Here is a 19,455-nt window from a genome sequence, read left to right as displayed (position 1 = left end):
TCATCCTATGCAAAGGAGTTATCGCCGTCGATCGCCTTCGCCGAATTGACGACATCGACACCAGAGCCTTGGTCGACGTACAGAGAGAGGATCCTCCAAGCGACAATATCATCAGCAGCCCAGGACTCAACCTCGGGCATCGCACGAGCGTCCTAGGCCATCCGATCGGGAGGAAGAGAATAGAAGCAACGTGTCTCGAGGAGAAATTAACATCATAACTGGTGGACCCACCAGAGGTGACTCCAACAGGGCGCGGAAGGCGCATACAAGGCAGCTCACGATCCATGCGGTGGGCTGTAGTCAGGAGCGGGCGAACGGGCCCGAGATCAGCTTTGGGCCTAGGGACCTCGAGAGAGTCAAAGTCCCGCATGATGACGCCCTCATCATCCGAGCGGTAATAGCTATCTACACTATTCACCGCATCTTTATTGATACAGGCAGCTCGGTCAACATAATCTTCCAAAAGGCCTTCGACCAATTGCAAATCGACAGAGCCGAGTTGCTGCCAATGACAACCCCCCTCTACAGATTCACCGGTAATGAAATTGTGTCGGTCGGACAAGTCTGGCTGACTATCTCGCTGGAAGAGGAGCCGCTCAGAAGAACGCGGACTATCAACTTCATTGTAGTCGACGCTCCCTCCGCGTATAATGTGATTTTGGGGCGACCGGCTCTTAACGAGTTCTGAGCGGTCGTCTCCACCTTCTATCAGAAAATCAAATTCCCAGTAGAAGACCAAGTCGGAGAAGTCCGAGGGGATCAACTGGCAGCCCGGCGATTCTACGTAGAGATGGTCCGAGCCGAGGCTAAATCCGCTCGGAAAGTGCCACGAGTCGAGGTAAATGCTATAACCGAAAAGCCACCTTCTCTAGTTTATGAAGAAAAGGAGGAGGTACAGATCCACCCTACCCGATCGGAGGCCACGACTTTCATAGCGTCCGACTTGGAGGCAGGCCAGAAGGAGGAGCTGATCGGATGTCTCCAGCGAAACTGCGACGTCTTTGCTTGGTCAACTCATGAACTGCCGGGGGTCTCGCCGAGCGTAGCGCAGCATGAACTCCACGTTCGACCGGACACTCGGCCAGTGAAGTAGAGGAAGAGGGACTTCAGCGCTGAACAGAACGTCATCATCCGAGCTGAAGTTGAGAAACTGCTGGAGGCCGGCCACATACGGGAGGTGCAATTCCCGAGCTGGCTCGCCAATGTGGTGCTGGTCTCCAAGCCAGGCAACAAATGGAGAGTCTGCATCGACTTCCGGGATCTAAACAAGGCATGCCCAAAGGATTTTTACCATCTGCCCCGGATCAATCAGCTGGTAGACTTTACCTCGGGGTGCGAGCTGATATGCATGCTGGATGCATACCAGGGCTACCACCAAGTGCCACTCGCTCAGGAGGATCAGGACAAAGTGAGCTTCGTTACTGTGGCCGGCACCTACTGCTACAACGTGATGCCGTTCGGACTCAAGAACGCTAGGGCTACCTACCAACGACTGATGAACAAAGTATTCCGGGAGCAGATCGGGCGCAACCTGGAAGTCTACGTGGATGATATACTAATCAAGTCACTCCAAGCGGTCGATCTTTGTACAGACATAGAAGAAACCTTCCGAACACTGAGGATGTATGGAGTCAAGCTGAACCCCCAAAAATGTTTGTTCGGAGTAAAAGGCGGGCGCTTCTTGGGATATATCGTGACCGAGCGGGGCATAGAGGCGAACCCTAGCAAGGTAAAAGCACTGCAAGACATGCCGCCTCCCAGAGGTGAGGGATTGCAATGGCTCACGCCCATTGGATAATGGCATTGTAGACAACACACTTGACGGGCATTTCAGACTTCGCCGAACTACAAGTTCGATGGGATCAGGGAATGCGACAGGACATTCAAGAGCTAAAGCCTATCTCGACTCACTACTGTCTTGCTAAAGTGAGCGCTCGCATATACCTATCATAGGCATCTTGTGTTAGCCTGGGAAAGGCGGGGAGGAGCGACGATGTATTCTTGAAACCCATTCACCATAGGACCCATAGGTCTATTTTCGCTTTCATTTGTTTACTCTAAATATTCCATAAAATATTCTAAAATTCCAGAAAAATCATAGAATATTTCAAAATAGTTTTGAGAATTTTCAAGCTACATAAAAGATGCTAAGTCCCGCTATACTGGTCTCGAGAAGCTCGCGTTCGTCCTAGTCCTGGTTGCACGGAGGCTCCGTCCTTATTTCTTGGCGCATACTATCATCGTTATGATAAACAGCCCGCTAGGAAGAGTACTCCTAAACATTGAGGCGTCCGGGCGGCTCATTAAGTGGACGACGGAGCTCAGGGAATTCGACATCCAGTATCAACTCCGCTCGGCGATCAAGGCGCAGTCCTTGGCAGATTTTGTAACTGAGGTACAGAATCCCGAGCCCGAGGCTTTGTGGATAGTATTTGTGGACGGATCGTCCACTCGGCTCGGGAGCGGAATAGGTATTTTACTAATTTCTCCTCAAGAAGAGTGGATGCACCTATCCGTCCGTCTAGATTATCAGGCAACAAATAATGAGGCGAAATATGAGGCCCTCATAGCCAGCCTACAGGCCGCGCGGCATGTGGGAACCCACCGGGTGATGCTGTACTCTGACTCCTAATTGGCCGCTCAGCAACTCTCGGGGTCCTTCGAGATAAACAGCGCAAGGCTCCGGCTCTACGTGGAGGCCTTTGAAAAGCTCAGAACTAACTTCACCGAGGTTTCCATACAGAAGATCCCCCGAGCCGAGAACCAATCAGCGGATGAATTAGCCAAGCTCGCTAGTTCAATATCGCCGATCATCATCCAACAGCCAATTGAGTAGGTCTCCTTGGTGGCGCACGTTAACCAGATGAAAGGCCTCACGTTCCCAAACGATTGGAGAACGGCCATAATATAATTTTTGCACTCGGAAGTCACGTCGTCCGATCGGGAGGAAGCCCAGCTACTGAGGAGGAAGGTCGGCCGGTTCACGCTCATTGGGGACCAGCTTTACAAGAAGGCGTTCTCCCGCCCGCTGCTAAAATGTGTAAGCTCGGAAGACGCAGAATATATTCTCCAGGAAGTACATCAAGGATCCCGCGGAGGTCATCCGGGCGGGTGATCGTTGGCTAGGAAGATCCTGCTGACCAGATACTTCTGGCCAACTCTATAGGAAGACGCCGCTCGGACCGTCGCTATATGCCTTTCTTGTCAGAAGTTCCACAGCTTCTCCCATAGGCCAACGGAGAAGATGAAGGCGTCTTCTATGTCCTGCCCGTTCGACCAGTGGGGTATGGATATAGTGGGGTCTTTCCCTATGGCGACTGGGCAACGGAAGTTTTTATTAGTGGCGGTCGACTATTTCTCCAAGTGGGTTGAAGCCGAACCACTGGCCAGAATAACCAAGCAGATGGTCAAAAAGTTCATCTAGCAGCATATAATTTGTCGGTTCGCATTCCTCGTCGACTCATTTCGGATAACGGGCGACAATTCGTTGGTCAGGAGCTCGGAGAATGGTGCAAGGGAGACGGCATCGAACAACATTTCACTTCCGTGGTGTATCCTCAGAGCAATGGTCAAGCCGAAGTAGCCAATCGGGAGATCCTGTGAATGCTTCAGGTTCGGCTCGATCACATGGGAGGAAGATGGGTGGACGAGCTGCCGGGCGTACTATGGGCCATCCGCACCACCCCAAAGGAGGGGACGGGAGTAACGCCGTTCCACTTGGTATACAGGGGCGAGGCGGTCGTCCCTGTCGAGGTCGGAGTAGAGTCCGATTAGATCCAGAGCTACGATGAGGATAATGCCGAGCGAAGGCAGCTGGAGTTGGACCTGGTTGACGAAGCACGAGCTAAAGCAGTCGTCCGGCTGATGGCGTACCGGCAAAGAATGAAGCAGAAGTACAACAGGCGTGTAATTCCCAGAGCGTTCCAGGTCGGCGACTTAGTGTGGAAGAAGGTGAAGTCGGTCGGCAATGTGAGTAAGATGGCAGCTCCCTGGGTGGGGCCCTTCAGAGTCGTCGAGAAGCTCTGATCGGGTGCATACTACTTGGAAGATGAGGACGAACGGCGGCTAGATCGACCATGGAGCGCAAACCACCTCCAGCCGTACCGAGCGGGGTAAAAAGTGCGCCAGTGTAATTTATTTCGGGAGTAAAAATTAAAAAAGACAAAGGATATAAGCATTTGTTGCCAAACGGCAAAACTCCACAAAGACCGTCGAGCGGCGACATTAAACTCTAGAGTCGGACCGGCGACTATAAACCCCTCGGCCAGAAGACCGTCGAGCGATGACGTTAAACTCTAGAGTCGAACCGGCGACTATAAACCCCTCGGCCTGAAGACCGTCGAGCGGCGACGCTAAACTCTAGAGTCGGACCGGCGACTATAAACCCCCCGGCCAGAAGACCGTCGAGCGGCGACGTTAAACTCTAGAGTCGGACCAGCGACTATAAACCCCCCGAGTCAAGACCGTAGAGCGGTGATCATGACTTATAAACCGACGAGCGACGTTAAATCAAGCCTGATCGCAAAACCTAAACTTACGAAGGTGATATGGCATTAGACTGCTTAACGGTAACGTGAAAGTCGACAGGAACATGATTAGACAAAAAGACGGGCATAGATTCATTCAACAAAATTAGTCGAACGACGATTACAAAAGGGTGTTATAGGCTGGACGACCAACATACATTCAGGACTTCACTCTAAATAGTTAAAAATTTCATCTGGAATTGTGGTCAAGAGGTCAGCATGATCGCGAATGGGGACAGTAAAGTCTTCAGGCAGCTAGCCCTTTTTCTTCAGATAGTCAGTCGTGGCGGTGATAGCTAGCTCGAAAGTATGGACGAGCCGAGTGCAAGCCTTCTCTACAAACTTCTCCGAGCGGATGTAATTCTGTTGCATGATAATGATTCGACTCGGCTCGGCTTCCTGATATTCTTTGAAGGCAGCGCGGGAAGCATCCAGTGCCTCTTGGAGTGTCTTCAGGTCAGTCTGAAGGACGACCACCTCCACCGAACGGTCATTCTTCTCAGCAGCCAGCAAGTCGGACAGCTCTTTGACTTTGACCTCAAGGGCCCGGGCTTCAACATTCTTCGCCTCTAGGTCAGTGATGGACTGATTCCTCCTGTTAGTGACCAGAGTAATCTTCTTATCGTAGGTCTTGACCTGGGTCTCGAGCCGGTCTATCAAAGTTTGCAAGCTCGAAGATTTATGTCATTCGGCCTCTAGCAGTTAGTTGGCCTTCTCCAGATCGGCCTTTAGCTCGGCGTAGGAAGGGCCTTGAAGAGGGGTGCCCCCCTAGAGACCTTGAGCTTTTTGAATTCCTCCTCGAGGAAAGCTAAGCAGTGGCACACCGCTATACTCTCGACCCAATGCTGCGATTCAATTAAAAATGTAAAATACTGAATGAAGGATAAGAAGAAAAAGCTTGTAAAAGTTACCCCAGTAGCTTGTTGCATATGGTTGTTGCCGAGCAGCCCAGGTGGCATCACGCCCACGCGCGCTCGGGCGTCCTCCCAGACTTTTGCGAGGGGCCCCCGAATGGTTATCAAGTGTTCGGGGCTTGATGACTGGTCAGCCTTGCGTAAATATTCCTCTGTCGGCAGGTGGAGCAGAGCCTTGATAGTCCTATGTCGGCCCGAAGTGGACTGGGCAGACGCGGAAGGAGCAAAAGTTTGTCCGACCAGCTTAGAGCGGATGAGAGAGCGCTTGATTATCTGGCGAGCTGGAGGGAGCGAGGTAAGAGGCTGAGCGGCGATGGGGTCGGCAGGCCAGTCTCCTTGAGATTGAGTCCGGTTGGACGATATCGCTTCGATAGATGCAGGAGCTGGGGGATCATCCATCTGTTCGGAAACGTGAATGGCAGAGGTTGCTGAGCGGGTGGGGGTGCCCGTTCGGCGGCGTTTACGCCCAACCAACGGAACTTCATCATCATCAGAGCTGGCTTCCTCGGGCCGAGTGGCCGGCGGCGCACTCAGTGGAGCGTTCTCCCCGACCACATCGGTGGTGACCGTCCGCGCGGCCGACACCTCGCCCCCCGTACGTACCTCTTCACTCTCACCCTCGTGAGAGTCGATCGGGGTGAGGCCCAGCTTCTCCGCCTCTTGCGTGGCGGCCGCCTCTATCTCATCGGCCTTGCGCTTCAACAGGCCAAACACCACTGATTTCATCATAGTCTCGGCTGCAAGAAAAAGAAAAGAAATCAGTTAGACGCCAAGAAAAGGAGAGAAGGTTATTCCTTACCCGGGCCGTTCAGAAGCCGCGTCCGGATCGGGCTTAATCTGAACAGGTACATCATCCCTTCGGGCAGCAGCTTGTGAATGTCTAGCATCAGCTCGGCCAGCAAGTTCACCGCATGCAGAAAAGCGGGTTCAGTCTGGTACCTTTTCAGTTTGGGAGGAGTCGACAACGAAGTTTGCCATTTCGTCTGGAAGGATGGTGGCTCGGGAAAACGCAGGAAGAAAAAATGCTCTTTCCAATGCTTATTGGAGGTGGACATTTTATTAAAGAAAACTAGACCGATCCGAGCTTGAAACAAGAAGGTGCCCAGCTCGGACTGCTTGGGGTAGTAAAACTAATGGAAGATTTGGGGCTTAAGGGGAATATTGTGTACCCGGAAGAGCACAGCAGCCTAAAGGAATTTGGAACAAGCTGGCCGAGCGGAATATGAAAATAGTTACAAACTTCTAAGATAAATGGGTGGATCGGAAACCTAAAACCGCCTACGAACTGGTCGCGGAAGAAGGTAACAGTGTCGGTCGGCGGGTCATGGGGCCGGTCGGACGACTCGGCCAGAATCAGTTTATGGTCATCAGGGATTTCATAGGTATTAAGTAATTTGAAGGCGTCTCCCGAATCAAACCTACTCTCCATGGTTTGATACCAAAGACCGGGAGAAGGGGCAGAAGAACTAGCCATTGCCACCGGGGTGGAAGACAAAGGGAAAGCAGAAGGCAATGGAGGAAATGAACGGAATAGTGCCTGCGATGCGCAGACACCACCGGAATGCAAAGAAAAAGCGCGAAGAAAACAAAAAGAGAGTGAGCAAAGAGTTCTTACAGAAAAGAAGACAGCTGGAGACGAGAGCGAAGGGCCGGAATGTCGAGAATGGGCTCGCCGGAGAACGAAGCGGTAACCTTCAAAAGCACGGGCGCAATAGAGCGAAAGCAGCGGAAGAAGAGGAAGCGGCCTTATAAAGGTTGGGCTCGAGCCGCAGAGACCGCCCGATCCAGGGCACGGGATTCGAGGAATGCATCTGCCCGTTGAATTCAAAGCGCCAGGGGTCACTTCGAGTCTGACAGCCCGAGCAGGTGATGACGGCCGCCTGGCCACATGGCATCACCCCATTGGGTGCATTTAATGACCGCCATTACGCAGGTGAGGGCGTGTGCTCGGCCTTAATGGCGGGAATTTGCACGAGTTCCAAGGAAATTCGGAGGACATCGGCGTTGACCGACGTTGGGTCGGCAAGACATCCACCGGCATGTTGAACTCTTCAAGTGTCAGTGGGTTCTAGGCCGAGCGGCCTTCTCATCAGATACAGAACGACTGAGCGGCATGTCGCCAGACCGATAGTCCAGTCAGTCGGACTTAGCGCCTCCTTTAACTAGACTTGAGGGGGAGGCATGTGATCGATGGTAAGGACGGGAGACCCTCGTTAGCGGGAGGTCAATGACACGTGGAGGTCAATGGTCAAGAGGGTCAACCCCAAGGTCGTGCCGAGCGGACAGAGGGCTGATCGATCATCCGGCCGACCGAACATCCGGCCAGGGGTCTCCCAGGCCGGACGAAAGACAGCCCGACCAAGGGTCGGGTTTCCGATGCTCAAGGTAAAAGAGTCTCTGGGCCGAGCGGACAGGCCGCTCGGCAGAGCCACGGGACAATAAGGTGCAATCCCATCCGAGCACATGAGCAGGGCTTCCCTACCCGGTCCGAGGTATGCGCATTCCCGGAGGCCATGAGCGCCGAGCGGGCAGTCCGCTCGGCCCGGGAACATACAAGAGGCGCAAAGGGACAAAAGGGACAGCTAGTAACATCATTCTCGAGACACCGCCGCCAACAAACAGATGGTCGGCGGCCGGAGCGAACAGAGTATCGTACGGTGGAAGTTTCCATCGTCACGTCGTGGATATGCTCGGACGATTGGGAATGGCGTCAAACATGCTTTTCTAACACAACCCTACTGAGGTATGTTTGGGAAGCGTGCATGCATCGAGAAGCATGTCCGCGCCTCCCTAAGGTCCTATATAAGGACCCCAGACTTCGACGGAGGTATGCGATTCTGTTCATTGTAGCCACAGTAGCGTTACCTTGTTCCTCTTTTTCCTCACTGCCTGAATTGAGCGTCGACGTAGTGTGGTCGCCGGGAAAGCCCTCCCGGTTCGGCTTCTTTACAAGTTCAGCGGAGATCCACATCACCAATCGAAGATAACGGAGAATATCATATCTCCAATGTCCACCGACTCAATGTTTAGACAGGATCAAGAGTCATAAAGGGAGAGTATTAGAAATAAAGCACTTATCCGTAATCTAAAGAGCATGGCAATTCTCAAGAATATACATGGTTAGATATTTCTCAAGAAGATTGGATGCAATATTCAAGAAGACTTGTATTATAAGTCAAATATGAGTATTTACTAGAATGTTGAAATTAATTACTTTTATGATTTAATTAATATAACGCAATCATAAAAGTATATATATATCGGAACTTATAACTCTCATCCGTCTTCTTCTTCTTCTATTTTCTTCTTGTTATCATTCCAACGGCAAAAGCACCTTTGCAAGAAGAAACATCGATCAAGCCTATTCAATGTCATCACCAATCCAAGTTTGTTGAATTGGTTGTGGTGCAATTTGAGCGCGACCATAATGAGGTGTAACATCATTTTGGCGAAGTCGAGACTAGAGTTCGACTCTATCTCTTTAAGATAAATTTATCCCGCACATGATGTTTATGGAACACAATAATCATCTCTCAAGATGCAACGATTTTATCTTGCGATAGCATCACTGTAAATCGCAAGACCTCTGAACCGAAAAAGCTTCTCGAACTCTCTAATGTAAGTATGGAATACAATGTTTACTTTGTTTAAATGAATTGAGTGATTCAAATGAAAATGTGAATGGTCTTATTTATACTAAATGAAGGGTACGTATAAAAGCATCTTGGTTCAATTAGATCTCATCCATCTATTTTGAATTGGATGATATAGATTGCATCCTTTCCTAAGAGACATACTATTTCTTTATTAGATGTCATCCTTTAGAAATCAATAAATGAGATTGACCCATCCAAAAGGTACTTAAACCTTTCAAGTTGGATGAACAAAATTTGTCAATTTTGATCCATATATCTAGATTTAATTTTTCATTTAAATTTCCAACAAAGTTTACCATCACAATTTATGTACATAATGTCTAAGTAAGGTAACACAATTGATGAATGGAAGCTATTCAAATTTGTAAATCCAAAACTAGAAATCAATTTCGACAATCAGTCAATGTAAGTGCGACAAATCAACGAGCCGAAGGGCCTTCAGCATCAGAAATGCTTCCGACATGATGAAATTCCAAGAGTTTCGGATCCACCTCACTGCTTCCATGCTTCAACATCTTATCACCATCAGTGTACATTGCCAAGCACTCCTTTAGCTCCATCACCACTTCAGTCATCGTTGGCCTCGTACTCGAAGTGTGTGTAGTGCTTGCCAATGCGACATTGGCCACCTTCCAAGATGAATTCAGGACTCCCTCTTCGCATATGATTGTGTCAATAACATCCTCTATGTTTCCATTGGCAAGCCTTTCTTTAACCCATTGAACTATGTGAATGTCTTCAAGATCACTAAATATGGGAGATTTTCCAGTGATGAGTTCCAAAAGAACCACTCCAAAGCTATACACATCGCTCTTCCGGCTGAGTTGGTTATTGACATAGTACCTAGACAAGTAGAATTCCGTAAGGCTTTGGTGGATTTAAACATGTAATAGCAATGTCGGCATCAAATAGATGAACTGAATAAACTGATGTGAGATACTCTGGATCAAGGTATCCGATAGTGCCAACAATCCTTGTGGATGTGTGGCCGGTGTTGTCATCTTGGAAACGCTTGGATAGTCCAAAATCGGCTATTTTCGCTTCTAGTCTTTCGTTCAAGAGTATGTTAGCGGTCTTCACGTCTCTATGAACAAGTGGAGGTTTGCATCCGGTGTGCAGATACTCAAGTCCTGACACACGTGAAACATGTATGTTCATTAATTATTAAGTAACACAGGAACAAGCTATGGTAATTTAGTGTCAACCTTGTGCGGCATCAATGGCAATTCGGAGACGTTGTTCCCATTTCAAAGGCGTCTCAGTTTGACTAGCTGTTGAAATATATGATAAGAGCTAGTTAGTACCTTCACAGACCAATCGAGAGGATGCAATGAGAATAATTTTATGTTTGATATAAATTTTCAGCAGCAGAAGTGGTTCGTGAGTTCAGAACCTTTGAGGTATTCTTTAAGGTTTCCCTTGGGCATAAATTCGCATACGAGTGCCAAATGATCTTCATCCATGCAATAGCCCACCAAAGAAACCAAATTCTTGTGATGAACCCTTGTCAAATGTTCAGCCTGGATTTGGAAGATGAAATTGTTTAAGTGGCCACTTTTCGGATTCGTGTGTATACAATTCAACTAGGATCAGTTACCTCAGAAAGAAAATCTTCTTTTCCTTGTGAAGATGATTTGGTCAGCAACTTGACAGCAACTTCAGTAGCATCTTCCAAATGGCCATAGTAAACAATTCCAAACCCTCCTTTTCCAATGATCTTGCTAAAGTTATCAGTAATGAACTCCAGTTCCTTGTACGTGAATTTTCGATTTTCAAGTTGATATTTGCCTCCAATTTGGAGCTCTTTGATGGTGCGTTTTGCTGCAGAGTTAAAAAGTACTATTCCACAATTCATGATGATGAATTCTGAATCAGTAACCTTGTTCTGCAACAAGACTAACCTTTTCTCTTTTTCAGTATGCAGAGAAGGATAATTGCCGCCAAGCACCCACACATAGCAGCAACTACAGAAGCAATGACGATAATTGCTAAATAATTCTTCTTCTTCTTATTCTTAGGCTCGCAAGAATCTCCACCAAGACAAATGTTGCCTTCAGTTCTGCCATTACCAAAATTTTGCATTTATCATAATAAGAACAAGTTGTTGCATTTATCATGGAAGAAACGAGTATAGTTTTCAAGATGAGGATCAACCTCAAAGTAATAGAACCATTCTTAGATTTCTCAAGAAGAACAGAAGGAATGACTCCACTAAGTTGGTTTTCTGTCAAATCTCTGCATGTAGCCAAATAACAAAATTACTTCATTTATTTTTCACTTCATGAGCTTGCATTAGGCAACATATAAATATATAAATACTGACTAAATAATACTTACAAGACTCTGAGAGATGGCAAATACCCCAGACCATCAGGTATCGATCCCGTTAAGTTGTTATGAGACAAATCCCTATAAAATGTTATCAGAAACTCATTAATGAGGTCGATAAATGACGATGAGCAGAGTATGTATATTATTCTGGGACGTGAAGTTATAGAAGAATTAATAAGAAAATAAGAGAGAAATAACACAACAAAAGGAATAGTTGAATTAGGCTTAAACCTATTATAAAATTAAGAGCACAAAGGAAAAAAGATGTAGTCATAACATGACTCAAGCAAAACTAATTGATCAAATATCAAAATAACTTATCTTAAACGTTTATATAGCTCTCAAAAAAATTTAAACGAAAAAATAACTAACTAGATTTATTCCCTAAGATTTAGAATAAATTAATTAACAGGACTTAGTTCCTTAAGATTTAAGACAAAAATTAAATATAATTAAGGAGAAAACAAACTAAACTTAATTAACAGATAAATAATTATAAATCTAAAATATGCAAATTTAAATACTTTGGATTCCCTCCTACATCAGTAGTTCGGAATTGAAGAGTACTCGTCCTTGAGTTTAGAGTGGGTGTATCCGGCTCCCCAACACAATGACTTAGATGTTTCACATTAAAAACATCAAAAGTTTTTAAATAACTAGGAAATCGCAACCTGTAGGCATCGCTATTAATCTTTTCTAGTATCTTGCAACGTCCAATCTTCCGATCTTTGAACTTGTTCTATTCACCCACAGTAAAACAGTCACGAGTTAATACAACCCAAACCATATCACCAACGTTAAAAGAACTTAACATCGATGTCTATCTGCCCTAAACTTGTACTCAATGTTGTTTTCCTAAATAGCTTGCTTAACCCGCTCATGAATGACCCAAAGATACTCAGTCATCTCCTCATCCTTGGAGTTAGCTTATCCTAAACGTGAAATAAGAACTAAATCCAGTACCCCGAATGAGTTTCGTCTATAAACAATAAAAGGACTCAAACTAGTGATCTTGTTCTTTGATATGTTGTATGCGAATTCTGCTTGAGGTAAAACCAGATCTCATTGCTTCAATTTGGTTCCTATGAGACATCTCAGAAGATTTTCCAAGTTTTGGTTCACTACCTCGGTCTGACCATCCGTTTGAGGATGATAGGAGCTGCTAAAGTTTAGCTTCTCGTCCCTAGCTTTCTCCATAAAGTCTTCCAAAATTGACTAACAAATTTAGTATCACGATATGAAGTAATAGTTTGAGAAATACCATGTAAATGCACAATCTTTTTCAAGAAGAGGGTAGCAATCCGATCAACATCCATAGTTTTTTTGGACGCCACAAAGTAAGTCATCTTGGAGAATCTCCACCACAACTAGCCAATACGAAATCCATGCTAACCTCGCACCAAGGGGCTTTGGGAATTGGTAAGCAAGTATACAAACCAGCATTGGTGAGGGTTCCCTTAGATTGCTGACAGATAAAGTAATAGTCCACGAAATGAGCTACGTCACTAGTTAGTTTGGACTAATAGAAGTCGGAAGAGATGATGGTTAATATCTTATCTCGGCCAAAGTATTCTTCGTTATATAATTCACTGATAATGTGCTCCCTTAAGGAACAGTCTGGAATGCATAATCGTAGTCCATAAAATAGATAACCATTGTGCATAATAAAATCATTGTGAAACCTATTAGTTACCTCCTGAAATATCTTGCCGAAGGAGGGATTAACAACATACATATATGAGAAAGATCTAAAGCAGGCATAATAGTAAGCAAGGAAGAACAACGGCTTAGAGCATCTGCAACATGATTAAGACTCCCAGATTGATGCTTCAGTATGAAGGTGAACTCTTGCAAGTAGTTTACCTACTTGATGTATCGATTACTCAGCTTGTATTGATCGTTGATGCACTTCAAAGCCTCATGATTAGTGAACAAGATAATTCATTCTGCAGGAGATAATGACATCAATGCTTCAAGGATTGCATAGTAGCAAAGAATTCCAAGTCATATGTAGAGTAATTTTTCTTGGCACCGAATAGTTTCTCACTAAAAAAGGTAATAGAGTATCCTGATTGACTTAAAACACCACCAATGTTAATGCTAGATGTGTCACAATTTACTTCTAATAGTTTGTCAAAATCTGGAAGCGCTAGAATGGGTGCTTCGGTCATCTTTTGCTAGCTTTAGTCCACTTGAACTCGCACCCCTTGAGACACTCAATGATAGGAGTAATCAAGACGCTAAAATTCTAGATGAATCGGCAGTAGAAAGAGGTCAATCCATGAAAACTTCACATATCGTGAATAATTTTTGGCTGCAGCTATTGTAAAATTATGTTTATATTTGATGGGTATGTACAAACACCATCAGTAGATACTAAAAATCCAAGAAAGGAAACTAAGGTCATGAAGAAAAAACACTTCCTATTATTGACAAACAAGTGTTTTGCCTTTAGCTTCTCAACGATAGTTCAAAGATGGTCAAGGTGCAAAGCTTGTGTCAGACTATAAATGAGGATGTCGTCAAAGTATACAGCCATGAATCTTCCCATGAAAGGTCACAAGACCTAATGCATGAATCTCATAAATGTGTTGGGTGCATTGGACAGTCTGGAATACATGACCATCCACTCGTACAACCTATGTTATATCTTGAAGGTGGTCTTTCATTCATCTTCGAGCTTGATTCGAATTTAGTGGTATCCACTCGTAAGATTGATCTTGGAGAAGTTCTTAGAACCAAAAAGTTGATCCAACATGTCATCTAAGCGAGGAATTAGAAATCTATACTCACCGTGATTTTTTGATGGCTTTGCTATCAACACATACACCACGAACCATCTTTCTTTAGCACGAGTAGGGCAGGGACTACACAAGGGATCATACTCTCATGAATAAAGCCTCGTCTCAATAGCTCCACAACTTGTCATTGTAGTTCTTCGGCATCCTTAGGGCTAAGACAGTATACCGACCGATTAGGTAAGCTTAACCCTAGAATGAGGTCAATATGGTGTTGAATGTCTCTCATAAGGGGAAGTCCCGGAGAAAGGTCTTCGACCATCAAATCAGCAAAGTTGAATAGGAGTTGTTGCACCTCAGTTGGTAGATCCAAGTCTAGGTTTATTACATTGCTATCGTAAGGAAGCAAACCATAGATCATGTCTTCGTGCTTCATCTCGCTCAAAAATCTAAACATAGAAAGTAGTGTAGAGTTATTAGTTACCAAATTTGAAGAGGTTCCTTCTCGTCGAGGAGTCAATACGATATTCCTCCCTTTAATAGTAAGAGTGTAGGTGTTCTTCCATCCATCGTAGATGACGCTACAATCATATTGTCAAGGTCATGCCAACAATACATGACATGCATCCATTGACACACATCACACCATGCTCGATCGTAATACTTGCTGCCAATAGAAAAATTAAAAGCCACCGTCTATCTATGATTATCATCTCCCTTTGCTCAGCCATGACAACTTGTAGGGTTTTGGATGACTATCCGTCTTCAATTGAAGCTTGTGCACAACTTCTTCAAATACAATATTTTCACAGCTTCCACTATCAATAATCATCTTGCAAACTTTATCTGTAACTATGCAAGTTGTGTGAAAGATATTAGTTCTCAGCCAATTATCTTATGGTTATTCCTTAGGGACCAGTAGACTCTTGCGTATGACAAGAGTTTTATGACCATCTTCATAAAGAATCTCTGTTGGCACAAGTAGGCCGGAGGGAGGGGAGGTGAACTGGCTGTTAAAAAAAACTTCCTCAACTTTTAACTCAGATAAAAAAATAAAATAAATGAACAACCTAAAAAAAGAGGCCAAAAGAGTTACTTTGTTACAACCGGAGAGGTTGTTAATCCAAGGCAAGTAAATGCACTAAAGATCTCCTTCTTTGAAGGCAAAGAAGTCTCTTACACTCGTTGAAAGCTCAGAAAATAGTTAGGAGATGAATACAGCAGTTGTTACCTATTTTCTAGGTCCAGGGGACTTTTTATAGCCCCTGAAAAATTTTATCCATAGTTGGAAGGGGCCTTCCACAGAGCTGGAAGGCGCCTCTAGCGAGGTGCAGTGAATAAAAGTTTATCCACTGCTAATGGTAAAATCTGCTTGGTTGAAGGCGCCTTCCATGGCTGGTTGAAGGCGTCTTCAGCCCAACTGAAGACACCTTTTGCCTGAAGGTCACGGAGGTGCCTTCAACTCCTATTGAAGGTCGTGGAGGTGCCTTTAACTCTTGTTGAAGGCACCTCCAGCAGCTCCATTTTAGCTCTTTCGCTGCTCTGATCGCCTGAGTGATTTTGGCCAACTGAAATAGGTCTCACCTGAACCCAATTTTCGGCCTTCTCCTCGAGCAGGCTTCCGCTCCAACTTCTCATCCCCCAAACATCATGCACGTCCTTCTCGTCCACTGGTGTAGTCTTCCGCAGCACCTCGTCCCTCGGATGCACCGAGCCCGTCGGCTCCCTTCCCATGTCATCCTTCCTGTTAGCTGTATTTTCCGCTCGACTTCCTATGTTCCTAAGCTCCTGTACACTTAGAAATAAGGGTTAAACACTAATAGGAAACCTGACTTGGTTGATCACATCAAAACTACCACGAGGTACCAACAATCTCATCATCGATATCATCGCCATAAATTCGCTCATCAATCTATTCGGGTTCATCCTCCATGTCTTCCTGAACCAGCAGGGTTTTATTTTTTTATTATTATTTAAGGATCTTTTACAATTTGAAGCTCGATGCCCTTATTCACCACATCGAAAACAATTGATAGAGGTCTTAGGGTTACTTTGTGGCTGCTGCTAGGAAGGGTACAACTCCTGAGGGTGAACCACTTGATTGTTTTGATCGCTCATATTTGTTTGTCTTCGATTTAACTATTTTTCAATAGTCGGCTCATTGATAAGCCTCTGAAATAGTCCAAAGTGAGTGGAGATCAAGGAATCTTGTAAAGGCTATCATAATACCCCTAAATATCGCATTGTAGTATGCTCCTTAGTCTCAGATAGATTGTTCCTAGAAATAAGTTGATAGAAGTCCTCTGTATAGTCGTCGACGATTCTAGCCCTTGCCTCAATGTATGAAGTCGTTGAAATAATATTTGTGCGTAGCTAAAGGGAAGAAAGTAGATTCTCATCCGTTTTTTTTTAATTTTTTCCAATCGGTGATTTTGGATTTACCTTGTCTCTCTCATGATCGATAGAGTTGCTCCCATCATGCTGAGGCTCAGCCTTTGAACTTGATAACGACCAATTTTATTTTGACATGATTAGGTACTTCCTTATACAAAAAAATTCTCTCTACTTTGTTGGTCCAATCAATGAAGCATTCCACTTGTAATGTGCCAAAAAAAAAATCAAGAATATCAACTCGAAAATCAAAATCCCCATATCGTTCTTCTTGACCACGGTGTTCCCGATAAATAGTACGATGGTGATATGGATTGTCAAATCCTCAATCATCATTATATCTTGGATATTATGATCATGGTGCTAAGCTTCCTCATATAGAGGGATTAATAAGAAAACAAGAGAAATAATACAAAAAAATGAATAGCCGAAATTAGACTTAAACTTATTATTAAATCAAGAGCATAAAGAAAAAGAGATGTAGTCATAACGTGACTTAAATGAAATCAATTGATTCAATATCAAAATAATTTGTTCTAAACATCATCTAAGCATAGAATCCTAAAAAAATCTAAATGAAAAAAATAACCAAGACTTATTCCCTAAGATTTAGGATAAATTAACTAGTAATACTTAGTTTCCTAAAATTTAGAAAAAAAAATAATATATATAATTAAAAAAATAAATTAAACTTAATTAATGAATAACTAATTAAAAATAAAAATAAAAGATTTAGATTAGGATCCCCTCCCGCATCAATAAAGGATGTTTCTCTTTTGGAAATTTCAGTGAGAAATAACACTTACAAGTATTGCAGTGCACTTAGGTTGGCAAAGGATGCGGTTATTACACCTGCCAATCCACTGTATGACATATTGCTGCAAAAAATTGAATCTAAAGAATCATTAGTCCTCAAGTCAACTTTCAAATCATTCATGATCTACTTCTCTGCAAAATTGAAGGAACTCACACTGCAGTGATCATCGGAACACCAGAGTTATTCCGTGTACAATTCAGTCCAACCCAAGTATATGCTTGTGGAGAGCATGGATCACCCATCCAGTTTCTTCTCACCTGGTACCACCCTTTGATTGCCAACATTGCATCCACTGAAAAATAAAATCTTGTTATTTATAATTTTATTATATAAATTAGCTGTTATTAATTTTTTGCTGTCGTTGTATTACCATCTTGGCCATTGGTTGCCACATTTGCATTTCTCATTGCTGTGAAGACTTCAATGGCATTTATGATAGGTGGAAGCATGGAGCTTCCTGTTTCAACAAGAGTTATATTGCACTCACCAAACCCTAAACTTGGATCAGCATTGAAAACGACGTCAGAGAGGAGGTAGGTTGGAGCCAAAGGCCTGCCGTCGTTCAGCAGGGCTCCATTGAGGTAGATCAAGAACTGCCTCGAGGCGTTCAGCTGGAGCTCGCAGAAGTAGAGGACCGTATAGAACTCAGTTAGGTCTCCTGGATCGGGTGCCAAGCTGAGTTGAAGTGTGGTGGAGCTGCTAGGGTATGCTGCAATCTGCATTACTTCCTGTGGTGGCTGAAACTGATCATGCACCTGGTTTTGGACGCTCGAGTCGGTCGATGTCACACTCCATGAAGGTGGGGTGTCAATGAAGAACCATAAGCGATCATATCGGTCAGCAGGGTACCTGATCGAATTAGAATTCCCCACATAGAATCTATCCAAGTTGACCAAAGTGGTGGAGGAGTTGACTTGAGGATAAAGAGAGTTTGGAAGAGGCCTCAGATCTAAACCAGAGATGAAAGGAATTCCATGGCCAGTGTTGATCAGGCAAACTGAGATCACATCAGCTGTGGCTTCACTGACTGTTTCAGTGAAGATGCTTTCAGTAGGAGTTGTCAGGTTTATGTTCTTCCAGAGGTTGACTCCGAGGTAGAGATCGAACTGAACAAAAGGACTATTCTTGGAGTCGTAGTTTCCATACAAGAAGGTCGCTCTTATGATGTATTTTGAGCCCTGGCTGATTGACTTGAAGGTGTAGCAGTTGCGAGATCCCTCAGGGAAGCTCCTCAATGTCAAGAATCTCCGAGAAATGTTAGAAGATATGTAGGCCGACGAGACGGCGTAGTTTATGCCCGTGTCTATGAATTGGTCGTCGGAGACGTATTGTAGATTTAGTTTTGGGTCGACGTAGGAGGAGTTTGGAACGATCCCGCTATCGATGAAGATAAAACCTGCAGAAGCTTGAGAGCTAAGTTGCATGGCGGGATCAAGTAGAATGGTGTGTGCAGTACCTGGTGGCTGTTGTCCCTGAACTCTAGATGCGGAGGCCGCCATGAGGAAGAGGAGAAGAAGAAGCAAGAGCCGGCGATCCATGCTTGTCCGGTGCCGATCAGTACTGTCCCTGAAATCGTGTTAATTCAATTCCTTGAATTTAAAAGGCAGCAAAGGGGAATGCAAATGTTGCCTAGGAAACCAAAGCAAATATTCCTTGAAACAATGCATATTTTGGCAGGAGAAGAGTGCTTCAAAGCAGAATTCCTCGACTTCATCGGTACTTTAATTTATATATCGATGGTCGACTTTTCGAGAATAAAGAAATTGACCAATAAGGTCTGTGGTGTTTGCATTGGGATCGTCACCTAGGCCTTGTGGGTTATAGTTTTTCTTTTTCGAGATAAACAATATTCACCCGTCAACTGTTTTTTATCTTTGCTTCTCGGTTGATGTTTCCTTCAAGATTCAATCACCTTTGATCAATAGCATATCGAAGAGAATGAACAAATTTCACGAATAGTTCGCTCATACGGACATATCTCACAGGCGCCCTTCATGAGGTACTTTGTTTGCTATGCTTTGGATTTCATCTCAGTATCTTAGGGCCCAAAACATCACTACCCACTGTGGGCATATGTTTAAA

General features: G+C 44.6%; 2 protein-coding genes across 2 annotated transcripts; both read right to left on the bottom strand.

The window, feature by feature from the left end:
* Positions 1–9,515: 9,515 nt before the first annotated feature.
* LOC122013959 (probable LRR receptor-like protein kinase At1g51890) lies at positions 9,516–10,951 on the bottom strand. Its single transcript, XM_042570166.1, has 5 exons — positions 10,694–10,951; positions 10,490–10,616; positions 10,302–10,367; positions 10,037–10,226; positions 9,516–9,939 (listed from the first exon to the last, which is right to left on the bottom strand). The coding sequence occupies exons 1-5, from the start codon at positions 10,949–10,951 to the stop codon at positions 9,516–9,518; spliced, it is 1,065 nt and encodes a 354-aa protein (XP_042426100.1).
* Positions 10,952–14,874: 3,923 nt separating this feature from the next.
* Positions 14,875–18,872, bottom strand: LOC122013958 (probable LRR receptor-like serine/threonine-protein kinase At4g29180). Its single transcript, XM_042570165.1, has 5 exons — positions 17,744–18,872; positions 17,527–17,665; positions 17,363–17,434; positions 15,117–15,175; positions 14,875–15,017 (listed from the first exon to the last, which is right to left on the bottom strand). Exons 1-5 carry the CDS (start codon positions 18,870–18,872, stop codon positions 14,875–14,877), a joined length of 1,542 nt encoding a protein of 513 aa, XP_042426099.1.
* Between the last annotated feature and the right edge of the window lie 583 nt (positions 18,873–19,455).

The sequence above is a fragment of the Zingiber officinale genome, chromosome 8B (genome assembly GCF_018446385.1).
Source record: "Zingiber officinale cultivar Zhangliang chromosome 8B, Zo_v1.1, whole genome shotgun sequence".
Lineage (NCBI taxonomy): Eukaryota > Viridiplantae > Streptophyta > Magnoliopsida > Zingiberales > Zingiberaceae > Zingiber > Zingiber officinale.
The sequence above is the reverse complement of the archived record's forward strand: the minus strand, read 5'-3'. Positions and strand labels throughout refer to the sequence as shown.